Below are 24,113 nucleotides of genomic sequence, written 5' to 3'. Positions count from 1 at the left end.
CACTAACAAGATGTCAACATGGTTGAACAGTATTCAGTCAAAATATGTAGAGCTGCAATGATTAGTCAATGAACCGACAAGCTGATACACAGAAAACTGTCAACTATTTATTTATCACTTAATCATTTTAAGCCATTTTTTAAGAATAAATATCCAAATCCCTTGTTCCAGCTACTCAAATATGAATATTTTCTAGTTCAGTCTTTTATTATAGTAAACTGATTATCTTTGGTTTGTGGACTGCTGTTCTGGAAAAAGAAGACATACTGTATGAGGACATCACCTTAGGCTTTGGGAAACAGTTTTTGACATTTGCATCATTTGTTGACTTTCTAAAGACCAAAAATGATTCACAAATGAAAAAAGAATGATTAGTTGTAGCCCTAAAAATATGCACATATACATGCATGATATATCCATATAGCTAAATCCCACTGTGAGAGTTCACAACAGCTGACACAGCAGAAAATGTAACACTGAATGGACAGATTTAAGTCTGGATAAGCATCCATGTTTGTTGCATGGTTGAGCGGTGAGTCACTGAGTGAAGCAGGCCAACTCACAGCGAAGGAAACAGCAGCACGAAGGGGGGAATACACTTCCATCCAGACTCCATCTCCATGCAGATATTACCACATGAAGTCTGAAGCTCTTTCCTGTCTCGCCTCTGCTGACAGACACCTGAGGTTGTGCTGACTGGAGAGTTCCTGGGACAACTGTCAACAGCTAACCTAGGGTCAGAGATCCTCAGCTGGAAAATTTGGCCCGGATGAGCAGACTTTGTAAAAGGCTCCCCATTGTCATGCATATTTTAGAACAAGAAGTGAGGCAGGGATGGACTGGAGCGCACAGGGCCTACAGTCATATTTTCCATTGATATCGAAGCCATATGGCTGGATTTCATGAAATAGCTGAGGCAGTACACTGCATTTGGCAGTGTTTAACAGAAGAAATGCACAATAATGTGGATGAACGGGCTGGATATGTTCTGTGGTGATGATGTACAGTATATTATGATGAAAAGGATGTACAGTATGTTCAGATGTTTACAGCCTTATAAAAAGGAGTTCCCATGACTGTTGGTCACAAATTGGATCATTTCCTGACATATCTTGTTAGAGCGTATGGCATCTTTAGATGCATGCATGTGATGTGAAGTGACACAATAAAATTGCACTCAAGCAATATGTGATCCTGATGTGATATTGGCAGATTATCAGCAATTGTGCACTATGAAGGCACTGCTCTGATTTTCTTTAAGGGGTTTTCTTCAAAGCATCATGTTTCCCACCCTTTTCCTGTTACAGATTTTTGCAACCGTGCCAATATGTTACAGGATCCATGTAAATATGCGCAGTGATGAGATTTTCTGCTCTGCGGACCAGAACTGTTCATAACTAGCTAGTGAGAATCAGCAGACCTCGTAAAGAACAACAACATTACCCTGCTCCTCTGGAATGTCAACTTGGACAACATGAAACCAAAGGACACAGACTCAATACAGATAGCTCCTTCACTATCTCCCACTGTGTTCAACGCAAACTTTCTACCTCGTTCATTTTTCCTTATTTTGATTAAAAACCACCACCACCACCACCATCATCATCATCATCATCATCATCATCATCATCACAAACTCTGACCTACCCAAATGTTCAGATCCTGGTAGCTGATGAAAGTGCTCTGTTTAATCACCCTCCTTTTATTTAGTCCATGATAATTACAGACACAAATGGAGTAATCATCATTATAGACAAGAGGTTAAAAAACAGCAATGTGTGGATGCACAACCATTTCATTATTCCTGCAGGCTTTGCACACCATTAATCCCACACAACTGCTGCATAAAGTACACATGCATGTGCTCAGAAGAAGACAATCGCAAAATAGCCGAGTGAGAGGTTCAGAGCACTGACGTGTTATGAATCTGAGTTAAATTATAATACATGTTATCAACTCTGAACGTCAATTTGCAGTACTTACTGTATTACTTACTGAGCAAATGTATTACTAGTTTAAAAATGCAGATCATGTGAGAGACTTTTTTGATCTTATTTGGTATTTGGAGTAGTGCAATGAACATGTTTATATATCTCAGACAGAGAAAACCACATCATACAAAAAGAATAATATCTGTGGTGTTGCAGCTTTATAGTGCTTATTATTTTATGGGGCCAATTCAAGATTAGAAAAAAAAAAGTGCATGTTTTGCTCTAATTCTTATTTTCCACACTATAGGCTAAACAGGCACAGGCGCAGGCACGCACAAATGCACACACACACACACACACACACACACACACATATCAGACCATGGATGACTAAAGAATCATTTCCTGGAGACGGACACCCTAACCATAACCACAGCTCGCCTTACCTTAACCTTAACCACTGACCCAAAAATCAGCTTTTTTTGAGGACAAGACTTATGACTCCTATTGGACAGCTATCCCCAATTAACTCATCCCAAACCTGAAATTTGTCCCCAAAAGTAGCCTACAACAGTCCACAAACACACACACACACACACACACAGACACAGACACACAGATTGACATACACAACCAAATATGAGATGGTAAATGGTAAAACTATGAGAAATATAAAGTTAAAGAACGCAGGTGCAGCCTATACTTGCATTTAAATCCACAACTTGTGCTGAGGTTACACTCCAGTTTCATTACAATGCATTACCAATGGCATGGAAAATAAAGCAGATCCAGCATCACATTGGGGATAACTTTGGGCTGAGTAAAACCACAGAGTAGTATTGTATGTGTGTATGAGCTTGCATCATGCAAGTCCAGCAACATTACACCACAATGTAAATAACTGGCACTGCTGTACTGCGTGCTGTAACAGAAGGAGCATCACTGCTGTTGTGAGCATGCTTCTGCGGTGTTTGACTCATTTTGGGGCACAAGGCCCAGATGTCTGCTTTGGAAAACAAAAACCTAAACAGATGAATATGGCTGAAGATGACAAAACACATGTTGTTGCATGGTGTCGGCCCTCTACTGCCTTCAGAATGACTGCTCCAGTATGAGAGCAAGCTAATTGTAATGTGTAAGCATATGTGTTTGTGGAAAACTTTTCACTTCAGGGGGCATTAAAAAAAAGTGTTAGATGAGGAATGTCCCATGTAACTGAAAACAGAGTGTGAATCAATGTGTGAGATGTGATGAGATTTTTACCTTCTGGTCCACTATGGAGCACACCAGGTCCTTGACAGCAGACAGCGACAGGTCACTGGCCTCCAGATTCACCGTCTCTCTGGTCAGTCCGATCTGCAGCAGGAAGGACACCCCATGGAAGGAGCTACGGGAGTTGGTGGGGCTCGGGGCGCTGTGACTACCGTTGGACAGTCGCGTGTAGAGCGGTCCGGGCGGACTCGGCGATGGGGACGGGGCAGACGGCAAGGACGGGTGGTGCGGATGGAGAGAGTGGAGGAAGGCTCGAGGTAAGGACGGGGGAGGGGAGGCAGACATTGGGTTTCTTCCAATGGCGACGTGAAACGCTGAATAGTGGAGGGTTCAGTGAGGGAGGTGGATAAGTTTTTGGTAGGGAAAATCTCTGGTCCTCATCAGTGAGTCAGCACTGTATGGTTTTTTATGAGTGTGACATTGTTTCTCGCAAATTAAGAGGGTAATAGCCTATCCGCCCACCTGGGCTCACACGCCAGACATTCATTCACTAGACGGGCAGGTGATGGAGAAACAGTCTCTGAGCGATCCGCAGACTTCTGCAGAGAAATCACTGCAGCAAACTTCATATCCTGGAGTGGTGATCCTTATCCTTACTGAAGTCAGTAATCCACTCTGACCACAGGAAGCCTGTCACCACAAACATACACACACACACAGAGACAAACACACACAGTGCTATATTTATAATGAAAAAAAAAAACATTCTCCTATCTGAATACAGTAAAGAAAGTAAAGGATTGATGCATGTATAGTAAGAAGCTTTCATCCAGGCTGTGTGAATGTACCAGCTACTTCTCTTCATGTTATGGACACTTTTTTTTGGTTGAAGTTATTGATAAAGAGATGTTTCAGCTCTTTTTACTGTCACTACCACACTGACATCACAGAGACAATTACGCATGCTCATACGTTTTATTAAAAAAGACCACCAAGTCTTTGCCTTTGCTTAAACTGATTCTTAAATCTTGAAGGGAGGCTTCAGGTAGTTTATTTAGATGACTATTCGCATTGTTTTCATGTTGCTTTCCGTTGTTTTGGTTGTGTCTGCTTCCCAAGGTTAGCTCTCATTGCTTGTAATTGTAAATGAACCGTACTAACGGAGCCACAACGTCAACTTTTAGGATGTCATATCAAACGTTTCCCATTCTCATCGACTGTTTTTTGGAACTTTTTGGTTAACTTTCCCCCCCCCCCTCTCTACGCACTAATGGGCCTAGATGCTCGCGTGCAGGACGATAAAAAAAAAAAAAAAAAAAAAAACAACACCTCGCGAGGATACGTAAAAGTTGATAAAGCATCTCATTTCTGGGTTTACAAGAACTCAAACTCCACTAACATCTGGAACAGAGGCTTCTCAACATCTGCACCCCTCCCACTTTCGACTGGCTCGCTGGCAGAACACAACCCGAGTCGAGAGTCGAGAATGCCAGCAAAACAAGTTATACAAGCCGTGAATTTGCGCATTCGGTAGAGACTTTGTTGCACTTCAACTACATCGTGTCGTGTAAAAAGCCCGTTAAAAAACACACACACATACACACAACAAACGCGGCCTTGAATGTTTCAGAAATCATACTTTACCTTCACAGTCAGCGAAGGGCTCATTTCTTTCCATTGTGAGTGGACTGAAGAAACTTTGTAACTCCATCAACTGAGGAAAGCGGAGTCTCAAGTTTATTATTCTGCACTTTTCTCAAGTCTCGAACAAAAGCGCAGCGACGTAGCTTACGTACAATAAATACCAACATTACTTTTACTTACAGGCGCGCTGAGACTAACCGAGCCGTCCATTTATTTTCTCTTTATCTTTTTTATTCCAGATTGTAAATTCATGCGCATCTTATTATCCTTACAGCTGTGACTACTCCCCCTGCTTGACGAGAAAAAGAGCAAGCGACCGTCGTTGGGGCTTGGAGTCTTTCTATTATCTCCGCGTAACTGACTTTCCATGTGTGGGGAGGAAAAGTTGAACTACAGCCCTGTAAAGCAATGGCGCCTCCGATGGACTTCTAACCAATGCGCATGTGCCTTTCTTTTCCGTTATTTCAACTTAGCCATGCCAAGAAAAGAAAAAAAAAGTTCTTCACAACCCGGATCGGCTTGTGGCACAGTTTTCCAAAGTGAAGTGCAAGAGTCCTCAGGGGCCCTTATAAAGGGGCTTCAGGATGCCCCCCAGCTAAATGAGAAGAGGATTGATTTCACTTTAACAAATAAATATCAAAGAAAGTATGAGATTTCTGTTCATAGCTTTTAGTCTGTATTGTGTTGTCTAGGCAACTAAACACTTTTTAGATAGAGGTTTTACTGTAAAAAAAAAAAAAAAAAAAAAAAAAATTGGGGTCTGTAGCCAACTGTCTACTTGGGATGACATGTTTAATTTATTATATGAGGAGAATGTCTTTTACAGCTAGCTGAACTTCTAGGGATTGTCAAAAAGAAAGAAAAAACAGGAAGGACTTGATTTTGCAAGGATGCTTATGTGTTACCTAACTGCTGCCTTGTGTTTTCTATGAACTGAGCACACAGAAAATTACACAACAACAAATTATAGGAACTGTTCCCCCTCTTGTACTTGGCATGTGAGATTTTGCAATTCAGCATTGACATTAAACTTTACCTGAAAGCACAGTGTCCAGTCAGTGTGCATAAATAAACATGAGCAAAGATGACAAATAGAAGTTTATTAACAGAACACATGTCAAAGTTAATACTGTGGAAATGTGGGGTCTATCTTCTGCGCCCAAGCCATTAGACCCCCGCAGATGTCTTTCACGCTGATGCTGTCCACCTCTGATCCAATCATCTTCTCCAGAACCTGCACCGCCGTCTGAGAGTCGTTACCCATCTTACAAATCACATAAACTGGGGGGAAACCACAGAGAGACAACTATGAGAGATACACTCGGTGACAACAGTGGATCATCTGAACTAAGTATGCTTTAAATTCAAATTACACTCACATTCATACTGTATGATTAAAGGATAAATAAAACCACCACGGGATTAAAAAGATGCACACAGGTGTTTGAATGGTGCAAACATTATATTGAGTATTGACTATAAACAGGTATATTGGAACTGATTATAAAATAGACATCTAAGAATGTATTAAGTGCTATGCTAAATTTAGCTCATTGATAAAGAAACCTACAGAGCAGCACCAAAATAAAGTTTTTAATATTAATTTCTCTAAAGCAGGCCAGCTGCTCAGGTTGGCCATACTTGTTTTGGAAAAGGGGTCACCTAGCAACCCCATTACAACCTGCTACTAGCTGTCCAAAATAAGCCGCCAGCCTGGCAGTATGAGACTACACAGTGGAGTGTGAATATGGAAATGGGGTGCCTGTTCATTTCAAACAACATGTACGGACCTAAACGGTGTTTTGACATGTTACCTGGAGGATGGCGGTCACCTGCCATCTGCTGTTTCAATTGGCTGATGCTCTCCTGGAGTAATCGGATATGTTCACTCTTCCTCTCTTCTAGACTTGAGAGTGGGATGTCTGGCAGTGATTTAAGGAAAGTAATCACAGAGAAGTGGGGAACAGACTAGACGTGATCAGAAGGTACAGAATTATGACAGTGAGATTGATTTTGTGTCTCCGTCACCAGAAGGATACTGAGTGAGATGGGCAAGTGGCATATATCCACTTCCACAAGAGGGCGCACATCCAACAAAAGATGGGGCTCTGCTTTGTCCATTATAGATTTGTAATCCTAGAATTACATTGAAACAGTCATTAATGCACAAATACAGAGAAGTTTATAATTGAGGGAGATGTGGTTTTCACTTTTGGAACAGAAAATGGATTTGTATCTCTGCAGTTAAACGGGGAAACCTAAATGACTCACAGCGAATGTTGAAACAGGTACCGCTTGTATTTGTATGTGTAGAGTAATATGAACATTTTAACTACTTTTCCTCAAAATCACAGGAAACAAAACTGTTTCTAACTGGAACCCCTTGCACAATCTCGATTACAGCCCAATCAATCATGATCCCCATCTCTGTGCTTAATGACTCAGCGGGTTTGAAAGCGCCAATTCTGCAGAAATATAAACAGATGCAATCCACTACCACTGCTCTGGGTGCCAAGTAGAACATGTTATTCTTTCCCATAGAAAATCTACAGGCACATTTTAAGTCATTTCCCATTTAGGGTTGGGTCAGCGCTGAGATGTAATCAGTTTTATGAATGCACATGAAAACTGAGAAAAAAAAAATTGTGACTAATCATACAATAATCAACGCTAACTACGGAGAGTCACGCAATGGCTAACTGTTTCTGGAGTGTATATTCTTACCTGCACTGTGATCCTCTGATCTCTGGGGAGGAGGTTCAGTCTGCGGCACTGAAACACAAGGAAAATTAAGCAATGAGAGCATTTTCCTATGATTAGAGGATAATTATATGTAATATGTACGTGTCAGAGTAAATGGTAAATCCAGTTGATATAAGAAAAACACTGCTTATGGCTTATAAAAGCAAATATTCCTACGAAAATGTACAAGGCATACATTCTCATAAAAACCTCTGATCCATAATATCAAGATTCTTCTTTAATGATCAACCTTATCTGTTGCAGCAGTCCCACAGAAGGTCTCGTAGTCCACCAGCTGGGTTACACTGGGGTTCTCTCCACACACTGCACAGCTGGCTTGCTTGGGGCGTAACTTGATGGACCTGAATCTGGCATCTTGAGCATCAAACATCACCAGCTGTTGACTGCAGGAAGCTAGCACACCTGGTCAAGGAAAAGTATCACCTCATGACTTGATTCAAAGAACGGGCTCCCAGTTGTGTAGAAACACCACAGCAACATTCTCTTATTTCTTAGTAGGATAATAGTATGACACTTCCCTGGCTTGACTTGCCAGCTCCAGGTATTAGCAAGGGTATGATGATGGAAGACAGGAGGCAGGATAGGGCAGGTCTGTTCTCTGATGTGAGTCTACTGTACATTAGCGTGAGAATGCTGTTACCACAACAGCATCATGAGACTACAGCAAATGAAGAGTCAGCAGAGTCCAGAGTGTGCAGACAAAAAATAATCCAACCTGGTTTTGTTTTATTTTATCAGACAAGCACAGAACACCCTCCCCATCCCTAACTTTGTTACAATGAAAACCGCAGCAGTTCTTTATTGGTTCATCAAGGCGAAAGGTCTGCATGTACAGTACAGTAACAAAATGCCAGAGGAAGGTACTGTATGTCAAGTGAGAGTTAAGAATGGAAAACAAAAGGATACAGCGTTGTCCGGAGGCAATCTTGAGGACTTCCAATGCTTGGAAGCAGCCCATTATCCCTGGAACTTAAAAATAAGTGGAAAACGTTACTAACAGCTATCATTTACACAGGCTGTGCTCTGTTCAAAGTTAATGACTTCTGGGAAAGCCAAGGGGACAAGAAATAGACAACTTACCCACTCCTAACACCCCTCCGTCTGAACAGTTGGTCACTGTCTCTGGAGGTGGGGGTACTGGGTACAGACATCTGTAGCAAGGGCCTCCACAGTAGTTATATACTGTCAACTACACACACACACACACACACACATACACACAGATCTACTCAGAACACAAAGGTTTTTATTCTGGTAAAATGAGGTCACACTGATGACAAAAGAGTTTTTCAATCATACCTGTCCATCCATTCTCAGGGCGCTTGCTGAAACAAGAGGCTTGCCGCTGAGCACACACGCGTCATTCACAAGATAGCGAGTGGGGACGTTATCTGAACAATCCGCCACAATGTCATATATGAGAGCAGCAAAGTCAAGGTAAAGTATTTTCTAAGCAAAACATGCACATTTCTCTTTTAAATTCCCTGAATGCTCTTCATGCAGTATGATATGAGATCATAAGAGTGAGGCTTAGTGGATGGCAGCTATTAAGACAGATTCATGACAAGGAATTAGCCAGTGGCAGATCTGTGTAACAGATGTAGGCTGAGGACTGTGAGGCAGGATACTGCTGAATGAGTTGCAAGGCGTTCTCCGGCGAGAGCTGCAGGTGGTAGGGAACACACTCTACTGTTGAGTTCAACCTGTGGACATATTGAAAAAGATACATTGATTTCCACAACAGTAGTCACATCAGTATTTATGTCACCTCCTTTAACCCAAATCTCTATATAGATATACATACATAGCTCTACTAGTGGTTCTGTTAAACCCAAAAAACACTGCTTGTGAGTGTTGAAGGGGAAAAAAAGGAAAATGATGTAAGTCTGTGTGTGCCACAGCATCAATACACTGCAGATGTTGTTATTTTCTAGTCAGAGAAATGACGCCCTCGTGTGGCTATGGCTTTACAATCCACGTGCCAACCACAGTAGGCCCACTGTAAGGGAGAAAGGCACCAAAAAAAGCCATCTCTAAAATAACATGTTTACACAATATTTGCAGACTAGAGAGAAATACACAACCAAATATAACCTGTGGTGAGACTGGAGAGCGCCAGCATACATTACACAGCCACCAAAGGGTCACAAAAAGCATAAAAATACACCAATTATTGTAGTTACTGACCATTTACTAATAATATCTAAACACTAGCTTCTCTATTTCAGATCTGTTCATTCCATTTTGGCACAAATGAGGAATATATTTCTCAAATGCTGGTTTCTCATCTTTGTCTAACTAAATGATACTAGTGTACAAGTGTTTCTGACCTGCACACAAAGTATAACTCTGTACAGGAGGTTTTAATGCAATGTGTGCAGTGCTAGTTAGTACCTTCTGACAGCATTGGCAGCAGACAGAGCTTTGGCTTGACCCTGGTTCTCTTCACCATGCAGCACCTGTCTGTGTAGATTACTGAGCTCCACTTCGTCATAGTCCAGCAGGCCCAGACGCCCTACAAGACACAAGGAAGAACAAATAAAATATCAAGCCCTTATAGCAGTGGAACCATGACAATTAAACTCTGTAATCATGGTAAAGATTTAACAAAGTCTGTATTTGGAAGAAAAAAGAGGTTCAGTTAATATACTTGACTGCCTACTTTTTTTATCTTAAGTCCTGTGTCTTTATCTTTTCACTAATTTTGTGTCTGCTCAGCACTTTCAACAGCTTTTCTCAATCTGTTGATGATTGTATTCACGATAGGCAAACTTTTCCAGCCCTATCCTCCAGTTTCTCTCCAGACAACCATAAACAACCAAAGTTCTGTTGAAACTTTACTTAAGGTGCCAGAGAGCATAAGTGAGACTGCAGAAGAAAAGTTTCAAATGAAAAGCTGTATATATACTCTCGTCTCTTTACCTACTTTTTCACAGCACGCTTTATTTTTGTCATGAAATAGCACTAAAATGGGTAGTGTGATACATTTCTTTGGAAACTGTAAATGCATAATTGTGGTTGCAAAGTTTTTCCCCCACAGATACATTTAATTTGTTCACCTGCCCATGGGAGGTGAGCCAGATTGCTAATTTTGCCTGAAGTACAGACAAACCACTGAGAGCTCAAAAATGACCCACATTCATATATTTATGTGAAGCACAATGATGAAAGGGTTTATAATTTCATCAACTAGATAACTTACCAATGCCTGCTGCTGCAAGATACTGTGCCAAGGGACAGCCCAGTCCTCCACAGCCCACAACCAGCACTGAGGTCTTTGATAAGTTCAGCTGACCTGTGGACAATCAAGATTCACTCAATCTTCTTCAAATCTCAGCTGACAGAATGCTTACTGTATATGAGAATAATCCATACCTTTCACACCCAGCTCAGGCAGAAGGAGCTGTCTGCTGTACCGCATGATGTCTTCATTACAGAGTGCTGCTTTGGCTTCCAGGGGAGTTAGGGGTGTCACTCTCTCATGCAGCTCCAGTGCTGAAGTGTGGCTCTGATATCACAGAAAGGATTAGTAACAGAAGTACATGTATAACAGCACTAAACAGTCTGCCTCTAAAATATAATGAGTACATAATTAAGGGATTTAAAATATCCTCCTTATGTTTCCTTTAACATTTAAGATTTGATGAGTTACTTGTGCTCCATTGCTAGATTCACTGAGAGCCTGTTTACACTTGTGTTTACAGTTAGCCCAACACAAGTAGACAGCTGAGACACATCACACCTGTCTCTTATATGCATCTCGAGCAGACTACTTATGCCCAGATGTTGTTACTGCAGATTAAATACAGCACTGTATTCCAAAAAAAAGTTACATTTTTCCTTATGCAAGCCTGTATGCTTTTAATACTACACTTTTAATGCACTACTGTTGGATGTTCCTATGGGTATTTGTGTGATCAATACCAATAATTAAAACAAGTTGTTAACTACCCCAACTCACAACTTATGTGTAACTTGTCATCAGAACTCATCTATATACACAGGTGTGCTCACATCCTCACCTTTACCTAAGAGAGACCAACGACGTAGACAGCAAGTGTGTTTTCATCTATGTGTGCTGACTGTTGTTACCTAGCGTCTGCAGTGATTTTATGCATGTACAGTGTGTGTGTGTGCGTGTGTGTGTGTGCGTGTGTGTGTGTGTGTGCATGTGCATCCTGATTCCTGATGACAACACAATGGAGCAACCATGATGTGTTTATGCTGTGAGCTGTGATTGTCTTTGATGAGACCAAAGACAATTTTCATGGAGGACATGACAATAAAGTATTTTATTCTATGTCAGCTCAATTATTTACAGGTAACAATTTTTACCAATTTTGTTTTTCATCTTTCCTCAGCTTTTCTCTTGTTCTGTGTGGATGTGCTAATGTCATCAGACAGGGACACAAAATTTCTTATGTGTGTCCGTTTGTTTTGAGCGTTGCTTACTGACAGCAACATTCCTAGTGTGAGTGTGTGTTAATATGTCAGGGTGGGTGGTGGGTGGGGGGTGGCACTCTCTTTGTTGTTATATTATTCATTGTATTTTGTTGTTTTTCTTTGTTTGTTTTTTGGACTTATATAGGCTATGTAACTCATGGCAACTACTATCTGTAATAATTGGCATTATGATCATTTATTTTACTTTATCTTGTTTATTGGATTTAATTTTAATACTCATTTCTGTTCAAAATTTAAATGAGCCTTTTTCTGGTTGTGAATTCTGTTTCAATAAAAATATTTGATCGCAAAAAAAAAAAAAAAAAAAAGCTTTTCTCTTGTTCGTCTATAATTGCTTTTCATCGTTTACTACTTAGAGCCATAGCTTAGAGCGCTGTAACACACGCACAACTTACTCTACAGTACAATAAGTAAAGTTTGCTAACGTTATGTAGCATCGACTAAACAGAAATGTAACGCTGTAGCTGCATTGCGTTGGATAGAAAAGTGAAACTAACTCGTTTTTGTAAGCACAGCCTGAAAATGTGAGCCACTAATAAACTTCATCTCTGGTTATAAAGTAGCCTAGTCTTTCGTACCTTTTCCAGCTGAGCCAGTTTCTTTTTCAGAGTAGCAATTTCATTCTCTTTCTCTTTCAGCTGAGCCTTCAAGCCGCAAACCTCCTGAGCCATCACTGCTGACACACACCCACAAAACGCGAGCTGTTACAGGAAAATATGATGTATGTATGTATAGAAAAATGTTACAAGTGTGCTTTAGCTGCAGTGTAACTACTGTGTGACTGGAAGATGCTGCATGGTCAAAACTTCCGGGTTCAGTGCGATCACGTGGTGGATGACGTAGGAAGCGCTGTTCCTACTTTCATGAAAAGTAATACAGTGATCTTTTATTGACATTATTGATGAAAGTTTTTATTTGATTTGGAAGAATGTTATGGTCTCATTTAAAATAATAATAATTATCATTTGTACGTGATACATTTTATTATTATTATTATTATTAAGGCCAAATATACAGATAAGAAACCATGCTTTATTGTATTTGGCAATGAGATCAAACAATACATTCATTCAATTCAATCCTCCCTTAAACCAAAAGCAATTAGAACTTTAACACAGTGTGCTATGTTCAAAAGCTATATATAGATCCCCATCCCCCTAGCCTTCATTTATAGTTGTAATATGTACATTTTCTTTAGCCTACGATACATTTACTTTTCTTTGTATTTTATTATATGTAGCCTACTCCGAATGTATACATTTTGTATGTTGTATACATATAAACTGTTTTTATTGCTTTTAACAATAAAAAAAGAAAAGTAATATAACACTTAAAACACTTTAAGCTTTAAAATACACCTATTTTACTTTTTTATTATATAATTTAATCCCGCTAATGTGTTTGTGATTGTATTGTCAAGCTCTAGTACCTAAAGTGCTGTAAACTAATTGTATACTTGTTTCAGGACAATATTGTTTCCTGAAACAATATATATAATTATTATTATTCTTCATAATAATAATAATTCATTAATTTATTGATTATTTATTTATTTATTTCCTTCAGTGAGATCCTGTTTGAAAGTCAGCCGTTAATTAGCACATAACCTATAATCGGTCCCGTGAGACAGTTTCTTGTCACATTCAGGCTCTAGGTATTCAGATAATGTATCGATGGGTTGGTGAAAATGAGCAGTTATCAAAGTATGGGGTCACATGTGTCAGTATTGTTCCACCGTGGCTCTCAGGGGTAGACGAAGCAACACACACACACACACACACACACACACACACACACTCACACACACACACACACACACACACACACAGCAGTGGAGTGACGCGCTGTGGTTTAGAAAGCCTCGGGTCCTCCCCTCCTGCTTTTCACATGATCTGTAGCTTTCACAAGAAGAGAGACGGGAATGTGGATAAGAGCGACAACACCGATGGCTGAGCGAAGCCACAGTCCGTCCATAATGCGTTTATTTTACATTGTCTGCATCTGGGTGGCATTTATCCACTGCACCAACGGAATTCCCTGGACTCAAGAGAAGGTAAGTAAATCAACAAGATCTGTTCGCACGTTGCTCTCAATATGTTGCCAGGCAGTCATACTGTAGGTGCACATTTAGACACTCAAAGAAATGTCTCCAAAAGTGAAAGTTCTTAAAACTTGCCCATGATGTAACCTACTTTTTAAATGATATCATCAGCACCTTACTGTCTGAATTATTTTGCAGAAAAATATTTTAAAGTATAAAAGAAAAATCAATTCAATCTATTATATTTTCTGTGTGTGTTTTTTTTCTTTTAAAACTGAAATTAACATTACTTACACTACCTACTATTCATTCTGAGGAAAGGAAAACTACAAGCTCCCAAATTCCTTTTTACATCCATAGTGTATTTGTGATTTGTGATTCATGATGTTCCAATGACAGTCTGTGTTGTTTCTCAACACTGTTGTGTAATTATCTTGAGATGCACCTGCATGCCTGGCCATTCATGGTCCCCATGTTCTTCTTCCCCTCTCCTCTTTGCCTAGTTGCTATGGCAGCACAGCCATCATCAATGATCCTCCAATTGCAGGTCTTGGTATTTATAGATCTTAAGTGGACCCCCGTTTAACCCTCTCTGAGCTCAGTGAGCCCCAGCTCTTAGGAGGGTTATATTCAGTGTATATGACCACATAATGATATGTTTTGCATTATATGCCACATTGTAATTACAGGACATGCAGTGAGTCAGCCAGCATGAGTCCAGCACATTCTTTAAACAGGTTCTGCGAGTGAATGTTTTTATAAGATGTATTGATAAGAGTTCAGGAATGTGCCCTCCCTTTCTGACATTTGTTCTTAAAAGGAAGAACAAATGTTCTCTGTGATTTCCCATAAATATTGTTCAACCTGAACACTGACATACTCAAAATAACACAACAAAAACACAGATGAGTCACTTCAGTCAGTCTGAACATTTTCAGTTCCGGGTTCATAGATGTGATTATTAGCTTTGCTCAATGCTGGGGAGACAAAACTGGCACTTTGATGAGCGTGTTTTGACATTTTATGCACTAAACAATTAATTGATTATATAAAAACATAAACCTCAGATCAAGAGATAAAAAGCATATGCGTTGATTGCAGCTAATGTTGATTGTATTATCACTTAAGAACTACCTGGTGGCCCTATTGTTTAAGACAATGGAGCAGTGTAAAAGATATAAAGAGACTTTGTTGTGCTTCGACATTCACCATCAGCTCTCTCTATCTTGCTGTGTCTTTCCTGTCGGTTCACTTTGTTACCAGGACAACCAAGCTTCTCTGCAGGTTTGAACTTTGAGACCAAATGAAAAAGAATCATTGGATCAGAGGATCAATATGTTGTTTTTTACCCCATTTAGAACTTGTCTGAAGCCTGAATCTTAAATCTATATTGTGTTCCATAAATTGCACAAACCTGACTGATTAGCTTTTGTACAATCATGTTTTTGGAATTCTGTCTCAAAGAAAAGATGGAGCTTGTGAAAAAGCATCCTTCACTCCTCTGCCTCTCTGCCTCACTTAAGTTTCTTGTTTATCTGAAGCCATTCATTCTATTCTGTCTATTCACACTGGTCTAATTGGCTCTTGTGTTTCTCTCTCAGGAGGAGGCATTAGAGTGAACTTAACAACTCATCTAAAACACAATATTTTACCATAGGATGAAATTTCTGCTATCTTATGTTAACATAGCATCACACTATCACACTGTTATGTTGATGATATTACAGTGAATGACTGTGAATAATCCTTTTTAAGATGTGAATTATTCTCAGATGTCTCTTCTCTGAAACACATCCAATATTCCACTGGGGGGGGGGGGTGAACAGTTCCAGTAATATGAGAAATTTAACTGACTGTTGTAAAAAAAAACACATATGTTGCAATGTTTCATTCCCTTTATTGCTCAAGTTAAATGCATCATAGTAAAACTTCCTGATCTGAAAATGGGCCGTAGCAGACACTGAATAAACATTGCCTTATAATATTCTATGAATTCTGCAGACACCAGATCACAATGATCAGATCACAGTGATCTGGTGTCTACTAGCCATATTAGATCACCTTGCAGTAGCTTAATCTTTCAGTCTCTCTGTATACACTTATTCCCTGCTTAAATACATGATACCGTTTGTCATCTTTCTTGTGTGTTTCCTCTGATCCTGTTCAGCTCCATCATCGAGCAGTCACACTAACACAAGAGGAGATCCAGACTGCGTTGTCACACACTGACCTGGAGCAGATGTGGCAGAGGGACCTGAGGCCTCTGCTTGTTACCAGGTATCCAGGCTCAGCAGGCAGCCAGGCCGTGCAGCAGGTGAGCTTACAGGACATCATATCATGGTTAGACCCCTAGGCTATGTAGTGTGTCATGATATACAAACCTATTTGATAATAGAAAGAGAAAAATCTTATCCTATCTTGTGGCATCATGATGACTAAAGGCAATAATAAACATCTGACATCACACTGGTTCCCTCCACATTTATGTCCTGTTACAGCATGTTGTTTGAGTAGGAAATAGACCTCAAATCAATCACAAACAAATGACAGGTGTGTATCTTCTTCCCTTCAGCATATTAAGACAGCCCTCGGTTCCCTCGGGGCAGGCTGGGAAGTGACGGAGGATAGTTTTGTGTCACAAACACCCTATAGCCCACTCCCCTTCACCAACCTCATTGCCACCCTCAACCCATCAGCCAAGCGTCGCTTGGTCCTGGCCTGTCACTATGACTCCAAGTACTTCCCACCACAATGGCATGGGAGGGAGTTCCAAGGCGCCACTGATTCTGCTGTTCCCTGTGCCATGATGTTGGAGCTGGCAAAAGCCCTGGATGAAGAACTCAAAGCTCAGAAGGTAAAGGGCTGACCAAGTTCAAAATATATATCATATATTAGTGGTCTGTCTGTCTGTGTTTAAAGTCCTAAAGGGTTTTTTAATGATAGTCATGCATTTATTATGTTCTGTGGTTGTGGCCAGCTGTGATTTGGCTTGTGGCCATGAATCACAGGTAAGTCAAACAACAGCTACCAATAGGACTAAGTTCTAGAAAAAAACACAAGCTCAAACATATGACTAACCTGTTCAAATAAACTGGTGAACATCATTATAGATTTTCACTCAAACATGATAAACAACTATCATTTCAAGTGTTGGAGTAAATACAATATATTAAAGGACAATAATTTTAAAGGTTGTGTTATTCTATATTTTTCTTCTGTCAATTAATACCATTAACAAACCCTAACCAACAATGCAGTAATCAGTGTTTGATAGGAATCAGCACACATATCCCAGAAACACTGCTTAATTGTTTCACACGAGTGTCATAAGGAGTGTACTTAGGATTCATGTAGCCTGCTCTTCTGCCCTTTCCCTGTTTCACAGTTGAGTTCAGACCTCTGTCTACTGGGCTGACAGTGACAGGTCCAGTGACGGGAAGAGATCAGCCAGGGGACATGTTTGTCAGACTCAGCTGTCTGTCACAAAGGTCACTGTGGGAATAGCAATCACACTGAATACAAATACATTAGCTGCCATGGAGGAGGACATATAATCAATATCATAGTTGATTAATCACATAGGGGTTTATTATATGTGGAAAATGTTACACAAGAAATGAACAGATACCGCCAAAGAAAACCTCAGGCTGTTTTTGTGTCCCTGTAATCTCAAACCCACTAGGTGGCATCAAAACTGTGTAAATGCAAACTGGCACTGCCTATGAGTGTATAGTCTCTTTTTCTGTGTTTACCTACCACTTCTGTCTCTCCTATAGAGTGCCGATGCCAACCTGACCCTACAGTTAATTTTCTTTGATGGAGAGGAAGCTCTTTTCCAGTGGACCCCTACAGACTCCCTGTATGGCTCTCGCCACCTTGCCCAGAAGATGGAGCGTACCCCACACCCCGCTGGAGCCACAGACACCAATCAACTGCACGGCATAGTACGACACAGCCCCAAACTTCTCTGTCTTAAACTTTTTCACAACAAGGAACCCTAAACTGACACAAATTAGACTATCGACCCACATTTGAGATTTTATCCCATGATCTTTGCTTTTAGATGTTTGATTACAGAAAGTGTATGAAATCCATGACCAAAATAGTCACACATTCTGTCATTGTGTTACTTATCAATGGATTTATAGTGAAAATAAATGATTCCCCTTTTTTTGCTGGGGACCCCCTGGGACCCTCTCAAGGACCCCTGGGGTTCCCAGGATCCCACTTTGAGAATCACTAGTCTAAACCATCCAAGATTAGCATAATCACTTCATCACTCACAAGATCATCCCTTTGTTAGCCCACATCAGTATCAGTTCAATCTGCTTAGCCCTGATCTCCTTTAACATATACAGCCCACACAGGCAGGGAGGTGCAGTTATATTCCGAAGAAGTCTCACATTGCAAAGCCACTCACTTTATCATATGGGAGTGGTCAGAGGGGCTGATATCAAACATCATTTGTTAAACAGTCTATGATAACAAGAGGTCACATTAATGGTATGTTTCTGTATCTTAGCTGTGGAGAGATGATGCAACTGTTTATTAGGAAATGGAGACATTCCTGTACAGACAGAGAGAGATAAAGCAGACTATCTTAAAGAACCTAGTGTCTACTGGTGCGTGTGTAGGAACATTCACATGCATGCACATAAACAGACGTGTGTGTTTTCTGTGTCTCGCAGAGATAGTGTGCACACATGATGTCAGTGTTTTTGCACCATGGAACACATGATGTCACCGTTACACCTCAGATCAGGGACTCTGAGGTGGGATCTTAATGAGAACAGGCTTCTTGTCATGGTGTTATCTTCTTCAAGATGTGCAGAGAAAGTTTCTCAGGAGCGCTCATCAGCATTGTTAAACCTCTCTCTCTCTCTCTCTCTCTCTCTCTCTCTCTCTCTCTCTCTCTCTCTCTCTCTCTCTCTGTGTCTTGTCCTCTAGGATCTATTTGTTTTGCTGGACCTGATCGGGGGCCCCGACCCACGCTTTGGGAACCAGTTCCCTATCACATCACACTGGCTCTCCAAACTGCAGAACATTGGTAAATGAGCTGACGTTTTTGTAGCTACTGCTGAGTGGAAGCGTGCTTAAGTTGTGCCACAATCAATAATGAGTCACATTCATCACCAGTCATTAATACATTAGTCATATTACAGCTAGTCATTGTCATACGTAAGCCAGTGTTGCAACAGTGCTGACAGTCAAATTATTGTCATCACAATTGTCACACATCTTGTTCGCAACTTCTGCAATGTGAAGATTGTATTGTTTAAACCTAAATTACTAATTGGATGTTAAAGCCTCTGAAAGCCTATTTTATCAATCAGCTTCTTCCTACATAGGAAGCTTCAGTAACACAAACTATTTTTCTGCTAAACATTTTATTTAATGTAACAGATTTTTTTCCCCAGTTACTTTTATCATTGATTTGAAGTACTGGGCTCAGTTCAGGATTCAGGATTTAGCAACACTGAGCCAAAATGTGATGATGTGTGATATTTGCTGATGTTGCCAACACTGCCAATCAAATCAGATCAACCGACACCCGCACGAACCTGAAGCAGATGTGCTGTTTTTGACTCTTAAATGCTCGATAATTGTGATCTTGATTATGTTATAGACAAAGATTAACTGCAGTGACAGATGCAATCTTTACTCTTTGTCCTTCCTCTCACGTCCTCAGAAAAGCGTCTACATTCCATGAACCAGCTTGTGAATCATCCCCAAGCCGTGCAATATTTCTGGCCAAATCATCCTGTTGGCCACATTCAAGATGATCATATACCATTTTTAAACAGAGGTATGCACAGCAAGTGACACTAATACCACAAATGTGATTAGATGCTGTAAATTGTGTTGCTTTGGTATTGATCCCCCTCTTGTGACTCTCTTTTAGGAGTCCGTATCCTCCACCTGATCCCCTCCCCCTTCCCATCCGTGTGGCACACATTTGATGACAATGAGCAAAACCTGGATCGCTCCACCATTCAGAACCTGAACAAGATCCTGCAGGTCTTTGTTCTGGAGTACCTCGACGCAAGACCTGCCAACACTACAAACCATTCCAATCCTTCAAACCCTCAAAATGCCCCGTAAAACCTTAAATTTCTTTCAACAACCTTTCTTTTGATGTTTCACCATAATAAAAATGTTCAACTGTTACTTTATGAGAATATACTGCATATACATATCTCTAAAAATACCAACAATATGGATTTGTTGACTCCATGAGTGATATGTGAGGTTGAAATAAAACCCTCAATGACATGGACAAGTACATTTTTTACTGGTAAAACTAGATATAACTATATTTTGGCTTATGTGAGTATGTGAAATGTATTTTCTTTCCTAATGGAGCCACTTGAAGACTATGTAGCCTCATCTTTCCTCCAAGCCTTAAGTCCCCCCAGCAACAAGATCACAACACAGGCTCTTCTGTGTGATTTTTTACTACACTGCTTTCTTTATATCAGCCTGCACCCCCTCCCTTACACTGTGAGGAGGCTTTAGTGTCAATACTAATGTCAAAGATCTGGTCCACTTGACTATAAAATGAAAGAAAAAAGCATTAAAAAATAATAATTGGCAGCAAAAATGTTGTGACATGTTAATCATTTTTATTATGCATTTCTTATTCCCAATGGTTATGTATAAAATTCAGAATCCCTACTCTGTTATGTTGTGGATAAACATACAGCCCATAACATAGCACATACATAAATGCTGCCAAAATGTATGGGGCAGAGTTTGTGGAGATAGACATGAAGCGGTGTCACATGCTGTGTGTTTTAGCTACAGACCAGGGTATGTGACGTTTCCTATCCTACAGCAAATCTGTTCAGTGTTTATAGAGCAAACCTGTCATGGGCAGGATGTGGGTTTATTTGTATTATAAAAACATCTTTAGCCCTTCATATCCTGTCATCTTACATAGTGAACTGGATAGTTTCCTGTGCTGATGTTTCATGTGCCTGCCTCTGTTTATATGACATTATTAGCCCGTTCTTAATGTTGATCCCAGAATAATATACAATGTCAAAACTGGACTTCCTGTATTTTGAGTCTGGAATAAATGTTGATTCAGAATACAACAGAGATCATGCCGAGTTTGCTTATGTCTACAAGTCTTTGTTTTAATGTTAGCATTTGGGGAGCTGGGGATGAAGTGTTGTTATGTAAGGGGACCATTTGCATGGGGAAGTGTGAGCTTTTTCTGTAGTTCTCACCCAAAACAGCACAAATAGCCAATAATGATCTTACGGTTTTGCATTTGTTACTCAGGATTTTCCAGGCTAAAGCTTCTTCCTCAGCGGACCAAATACCCCCTCCATTCCTCCACCTCACCTCAACAACAACCCCATGATTCACTTTAATCCTATCAGGGAGGACCTCCCCTGAATTCCACACTATCCAAATCCCCTTCAATCCACCCCACTCCCATGAGAACTGAACATGGCCCTGACTCCCCTGTTCGTTGTCAGATATGTTGTTTGCAATGCCTGGCAACAATGTACACTACTAATACAAACAGCATCTTTTCTAGGCATTAAAAGTTAACTCAAGGGCCATTAGTCACCTGAGGCTGTGATATGTTGTATAGTCTCCACCCAAACTCCAGGAAGTTGAGAAATCAACACACTGTCATGCTTTTTCTCTAACTTACAAACAACAAACTTCAGGGGCCTATAGAGCTTTATAGAAGCACCGTTGTTCCATTTCTCTGCCTTTCACTGTGCTAGTAACAATCATCCCCATTCAAGCATTCTTGCTTCTGTTCTGCAGGTGTTAACTTGAGTAAATTGTTTTTCTATAAAAGCCTTCCGCTGGCATCTTGCCTATAGCCTGTCAGTCAACGCCAAAGTTTAGTCTAACTGGTAGGGAAGCAAGCAAGTCCAAACAAGGAAGAGAGAAGAAGCAGAACAAATACACAGAACAAATAGTTGTGTAGCACTGTATTGTGGCAAATTGATGTGTGTCCCTGTTTAATCTGCAGCTGATTACAGTGCACGATATAGAACAGCTTCCTGCACAGTAGTAGGGCGATGGGAAGGGCTCGCTGGGACTCTCCCATGCAAGGTGTGTTTCAGATTCACAAAAGCTGTAATGGTAACTTACTGTCAGGAACCATCTCTAGCAAATGGTATTTAAAAAGTTAACAAATCCTCCAAATAACTGAATACAGAAAAAACCTAAAGGTTCTAGTACTTCCTATGTGTAAAATACCCTTACAGTGAAGAAACCTTAACTTTTTCAACATCATTTTAATACAGATTCTGGCTAATTTATTTCCCCTGATTTCCAATCTTTTGTAGAGTAGCCACCTGTTGCAACACAGTAAACCTACTGTTCACCCGTTGCTTTCATCAGCTGCAATCTGCAGGACCACTACCAACGAGATGAAAATAGTTAAATGCTGTTTATTCAAACTCTTTATGGGCATACATTACATCTAGTCATTGTCAGGAAAAAATAATCATTATCCAAAAGGATTTCAAGGGGATTTTCTTTTCAGTTCATAATTTGTTTTGCATTCTAACAGTTTTGTCTAGTAATATTAATTTAAAAATTGACACAACAACATGTTAACTGGGTGGTTCAGGTAGTTGGGATTTGACTGTACTGTAGCTGGGACAGTCTTACACTCATTTATAGCCTACAATCCAATTTCATGCAATCCAACTCCTTTATATTACTGGATTTGGGATATTTTCTTAATTACTTAATGAGATTGTGCACAATCTGAAGCATTATTGTATGTGGTAGTTTGGGAGGGACTATAGAGCAGCCTACAACTACACAGTTTGCGAAGTTCGCAAGCTACCAACAGAGAGCAGTGGTGAGTCACATTCAGTTTAGTGAAACCAGAACCTGCTGATTCTGCTGTTTTTCATACATGGCAAAATAACTTGGCGATTGCACATATTATTAATACCAAACAAACTAATTAATATCGTGTCAGTAGGGCATTATAATATGACTCATAAAACAGAAAAAACACCTATAAAACACACTACCCTGCACAACTATTGCACTGATTTCCATCTATGGGGCATAATTTAAATTATGAGGCTTGAAGTAGGTCCCTAATCGTGTGTATTATGACATTAGATTTTTTATTTTATTTTCAAGAGCAACAACATATGATACGGGCAACACACACTTTAGTAGATAGGAGTACACATGCCTCCAGTTTCAAACGAGGGCGGTGAACACAGAAACTACCTACATCATACGCTACGTTCAATGCACCACGTAAAATTCCCGATTTCATGCCCTGAAATGCATTGAACATATTCTCTACTGTTCAGTGCAATTAATCAGGAATAATGATACATTTGGCTGTTACCAAATAATAAAATAAAATAAAAATAAAAACTGACTTTGTTAAATGAGCGAAAAATATCATGTTATGAGTTGGTTGTGTAAAGCTTAAACATAGACTATATGAACAAACTCAATAGGCTGTATTATTATTCCAGTATAATATTAATGACATTCAAACGTGAAACCTCATTGACTTTTCTTCATCAGTATCTGAGAGTCTTGCTTGGTCGTTATTTTGCGCTAATGCTGTTGTTTTTAACAATATTCCTAGCTGTACGTGAAGGCAGCACAGATCCCAGACCGGGCGCTGAGGAGCTGTGGGGGATTCAGTCCAGCCTCCAGTCATGCCAGTGTGCACAGTTGCTCAGTGAGTGAACACAAACAGACGGACAGCACCGAGCTGTTGTGAAGAATGTGATAGCAAAGAGCTTTTTATTTTATTTTTGTTTTACACATTTCCTGAATCACCCTCGCCAAATTTTGGCGTATTTTGGGTCACTGATACTGTGTTGAAGAAGCCATGGAGCCGATAACGAAGTGGACGCCAAAGCAAGTTGTCGACTGGATGAAAGGTACGTGTGCAGAACTTAATGTGTTAATTGAGTTTTTTATTGAGACACATTACAAGTAACATAGCATTATACTGTGTCTTTACTCGCTTCTCTGTCTCAGTCGTAACTCCCTTCTCAGTTATCTCCGGCTAGTTTCGTAGAAACTGCTCCTGTGTG

The 24,113-nt window shown here is 40.1% G+C and overlaps 4 protein-coding genes across 7 annotated transcripts in view; 2 read left to right on the top strand and 2 right to left on the bottom strand.

Moving 5' to 3' along the window:
* Positions 1 to 5,172, bottom strand: part of prkd3 (protein kinase D3) — a 38,147-nt gene extending 32,975 nt beyond the window's left edge. For 3 of the 4 annotated variants that reach the window (XM_053336122.1, XM_053336121.1, XM_053336119.1), the window contains exons 1-2: positions 4,788 to 5,172; positions 3,195 to 3,833 (exon numbers count right to left, since the gene is read on the bottom strand). In XM_053336122.1, the coding sequence (XP_053192097.1) occupies positions 3,195 to 3,488 (294 nt within the window). In that variant the 5' untranslated portion in view covers positions 3,489 to 3,833; positions 4,788 to 5,172. The remainder of the gene's footprint in view (positions 1 to 3,194; positions 3,834 to 4,787) is intronic. The other variant, XM_053336120.1, reaches the window with a different exon arrangement.
* Positions 5,173 to 5,878: 706 nt separating this feature from the next.
* mocs3 (molybdenum cofactor synthesis 3) lies at positions 5,879 to 12,817 on the bottom strand. Its single transcript, XM_053336131.1, has 13 exons — positions 12,593 to 12,817; positions 10,926 to 11,058; positions 10,753 to 10,845; positions 9,945 to 10,065; positions 9,179 to 9,253; positions 8,850 to 8,967; positions 8,631 to 8,739; positions 8,457 to 8,519; positions 7,780 to 7,943; positions 7,512 to 7,559; positions 6,827 to 6,923; positions 6,602 to 6,709; positions 5,879 to 6,068 (listed from the first exon to the last, which is right to left on the bottom strand). The coding sequence occupies exons 1-13, from the start codon at positions 12,683 to 12,685 to the stop codon at positions 5,911 to 5,913; spliced, it is 1,380 nt and encodes a 459-aa protein (XP_053192106.1). The 5' UTR covers positions 12,686 to 12,817; the 3' UTR covers positions 5,879 to 5,910.
* A 1,079-nt stretch (positions 12,818 to 13,896) lies between these two features.
* On the top strand, positions 13,897 to 21,156 carry qpct (glutaminyl-peptide cyclotransferase). The gene is made up of 7 exons (XM_053336130.1): positions 13,897 to 14,067; positions 16,223 to 16,369; positions 16,628 to 16,909; positions 17,832 to 17,999; positions 19,003 to 19,102; positions 19,745 to 19,861; positions 19,958 to 21,156. The coding sequence occupies exons 1-7, from the start codon at positions 13,936 to 13,938 to the stop codon at positions 20,155 to 20,157; spliced, it is 1,146 nt and encodes a 381-aa protein (XP_053192105.1). The 5' UTR covers positions 13,897 to 13,935; the 3' UTR covers positions 20,158 to 21,156.
* Positions 21,157 to 23,859: 2,703 nt separating this feature from the next.
* Positions 23,860 to 24,113, top strand: part of LOC128375715 (connector enhancer of kinase suppressor of ras 3-like) — a 31,865-nt gene continuing 31,611 nt past the window's right edge. Inside the window, exon 1 of the mRNA XM_053336123.1 lies at positions 23,860 to 23,957. Within this exon, the coding sequence (XP_053192098.1) occupies positions 23,906 to 23,957 (52 nt within the window). The 5' untranslated portion in view covers positions 23,860 to 23,905. The remainder of the gene's footprint in view (positions 23,958 to 24,113) is intronic.

Source organism: Scomber japonicus, chromosome 16 (genome assembly GCF_027409825.1).
Source record: "Scomber japonicus isolate fScoJap1 chromosome 16, fScoJap1.pri, whole genome shotgun sequence".
In the NCBI taxonomy this organism is placed as follows: domain Eukaryota; kingdom Metazoa; phylum Chordata; class Actinopteri; order Scombriformes; family Scombridae; genus Scomber; species Scomber japonicus.
The sequence above is the reverse complement of the archived record's forward strand: the minus strand, read 5'-3'. Positions and strand labels throughout refer to the sequence as shown.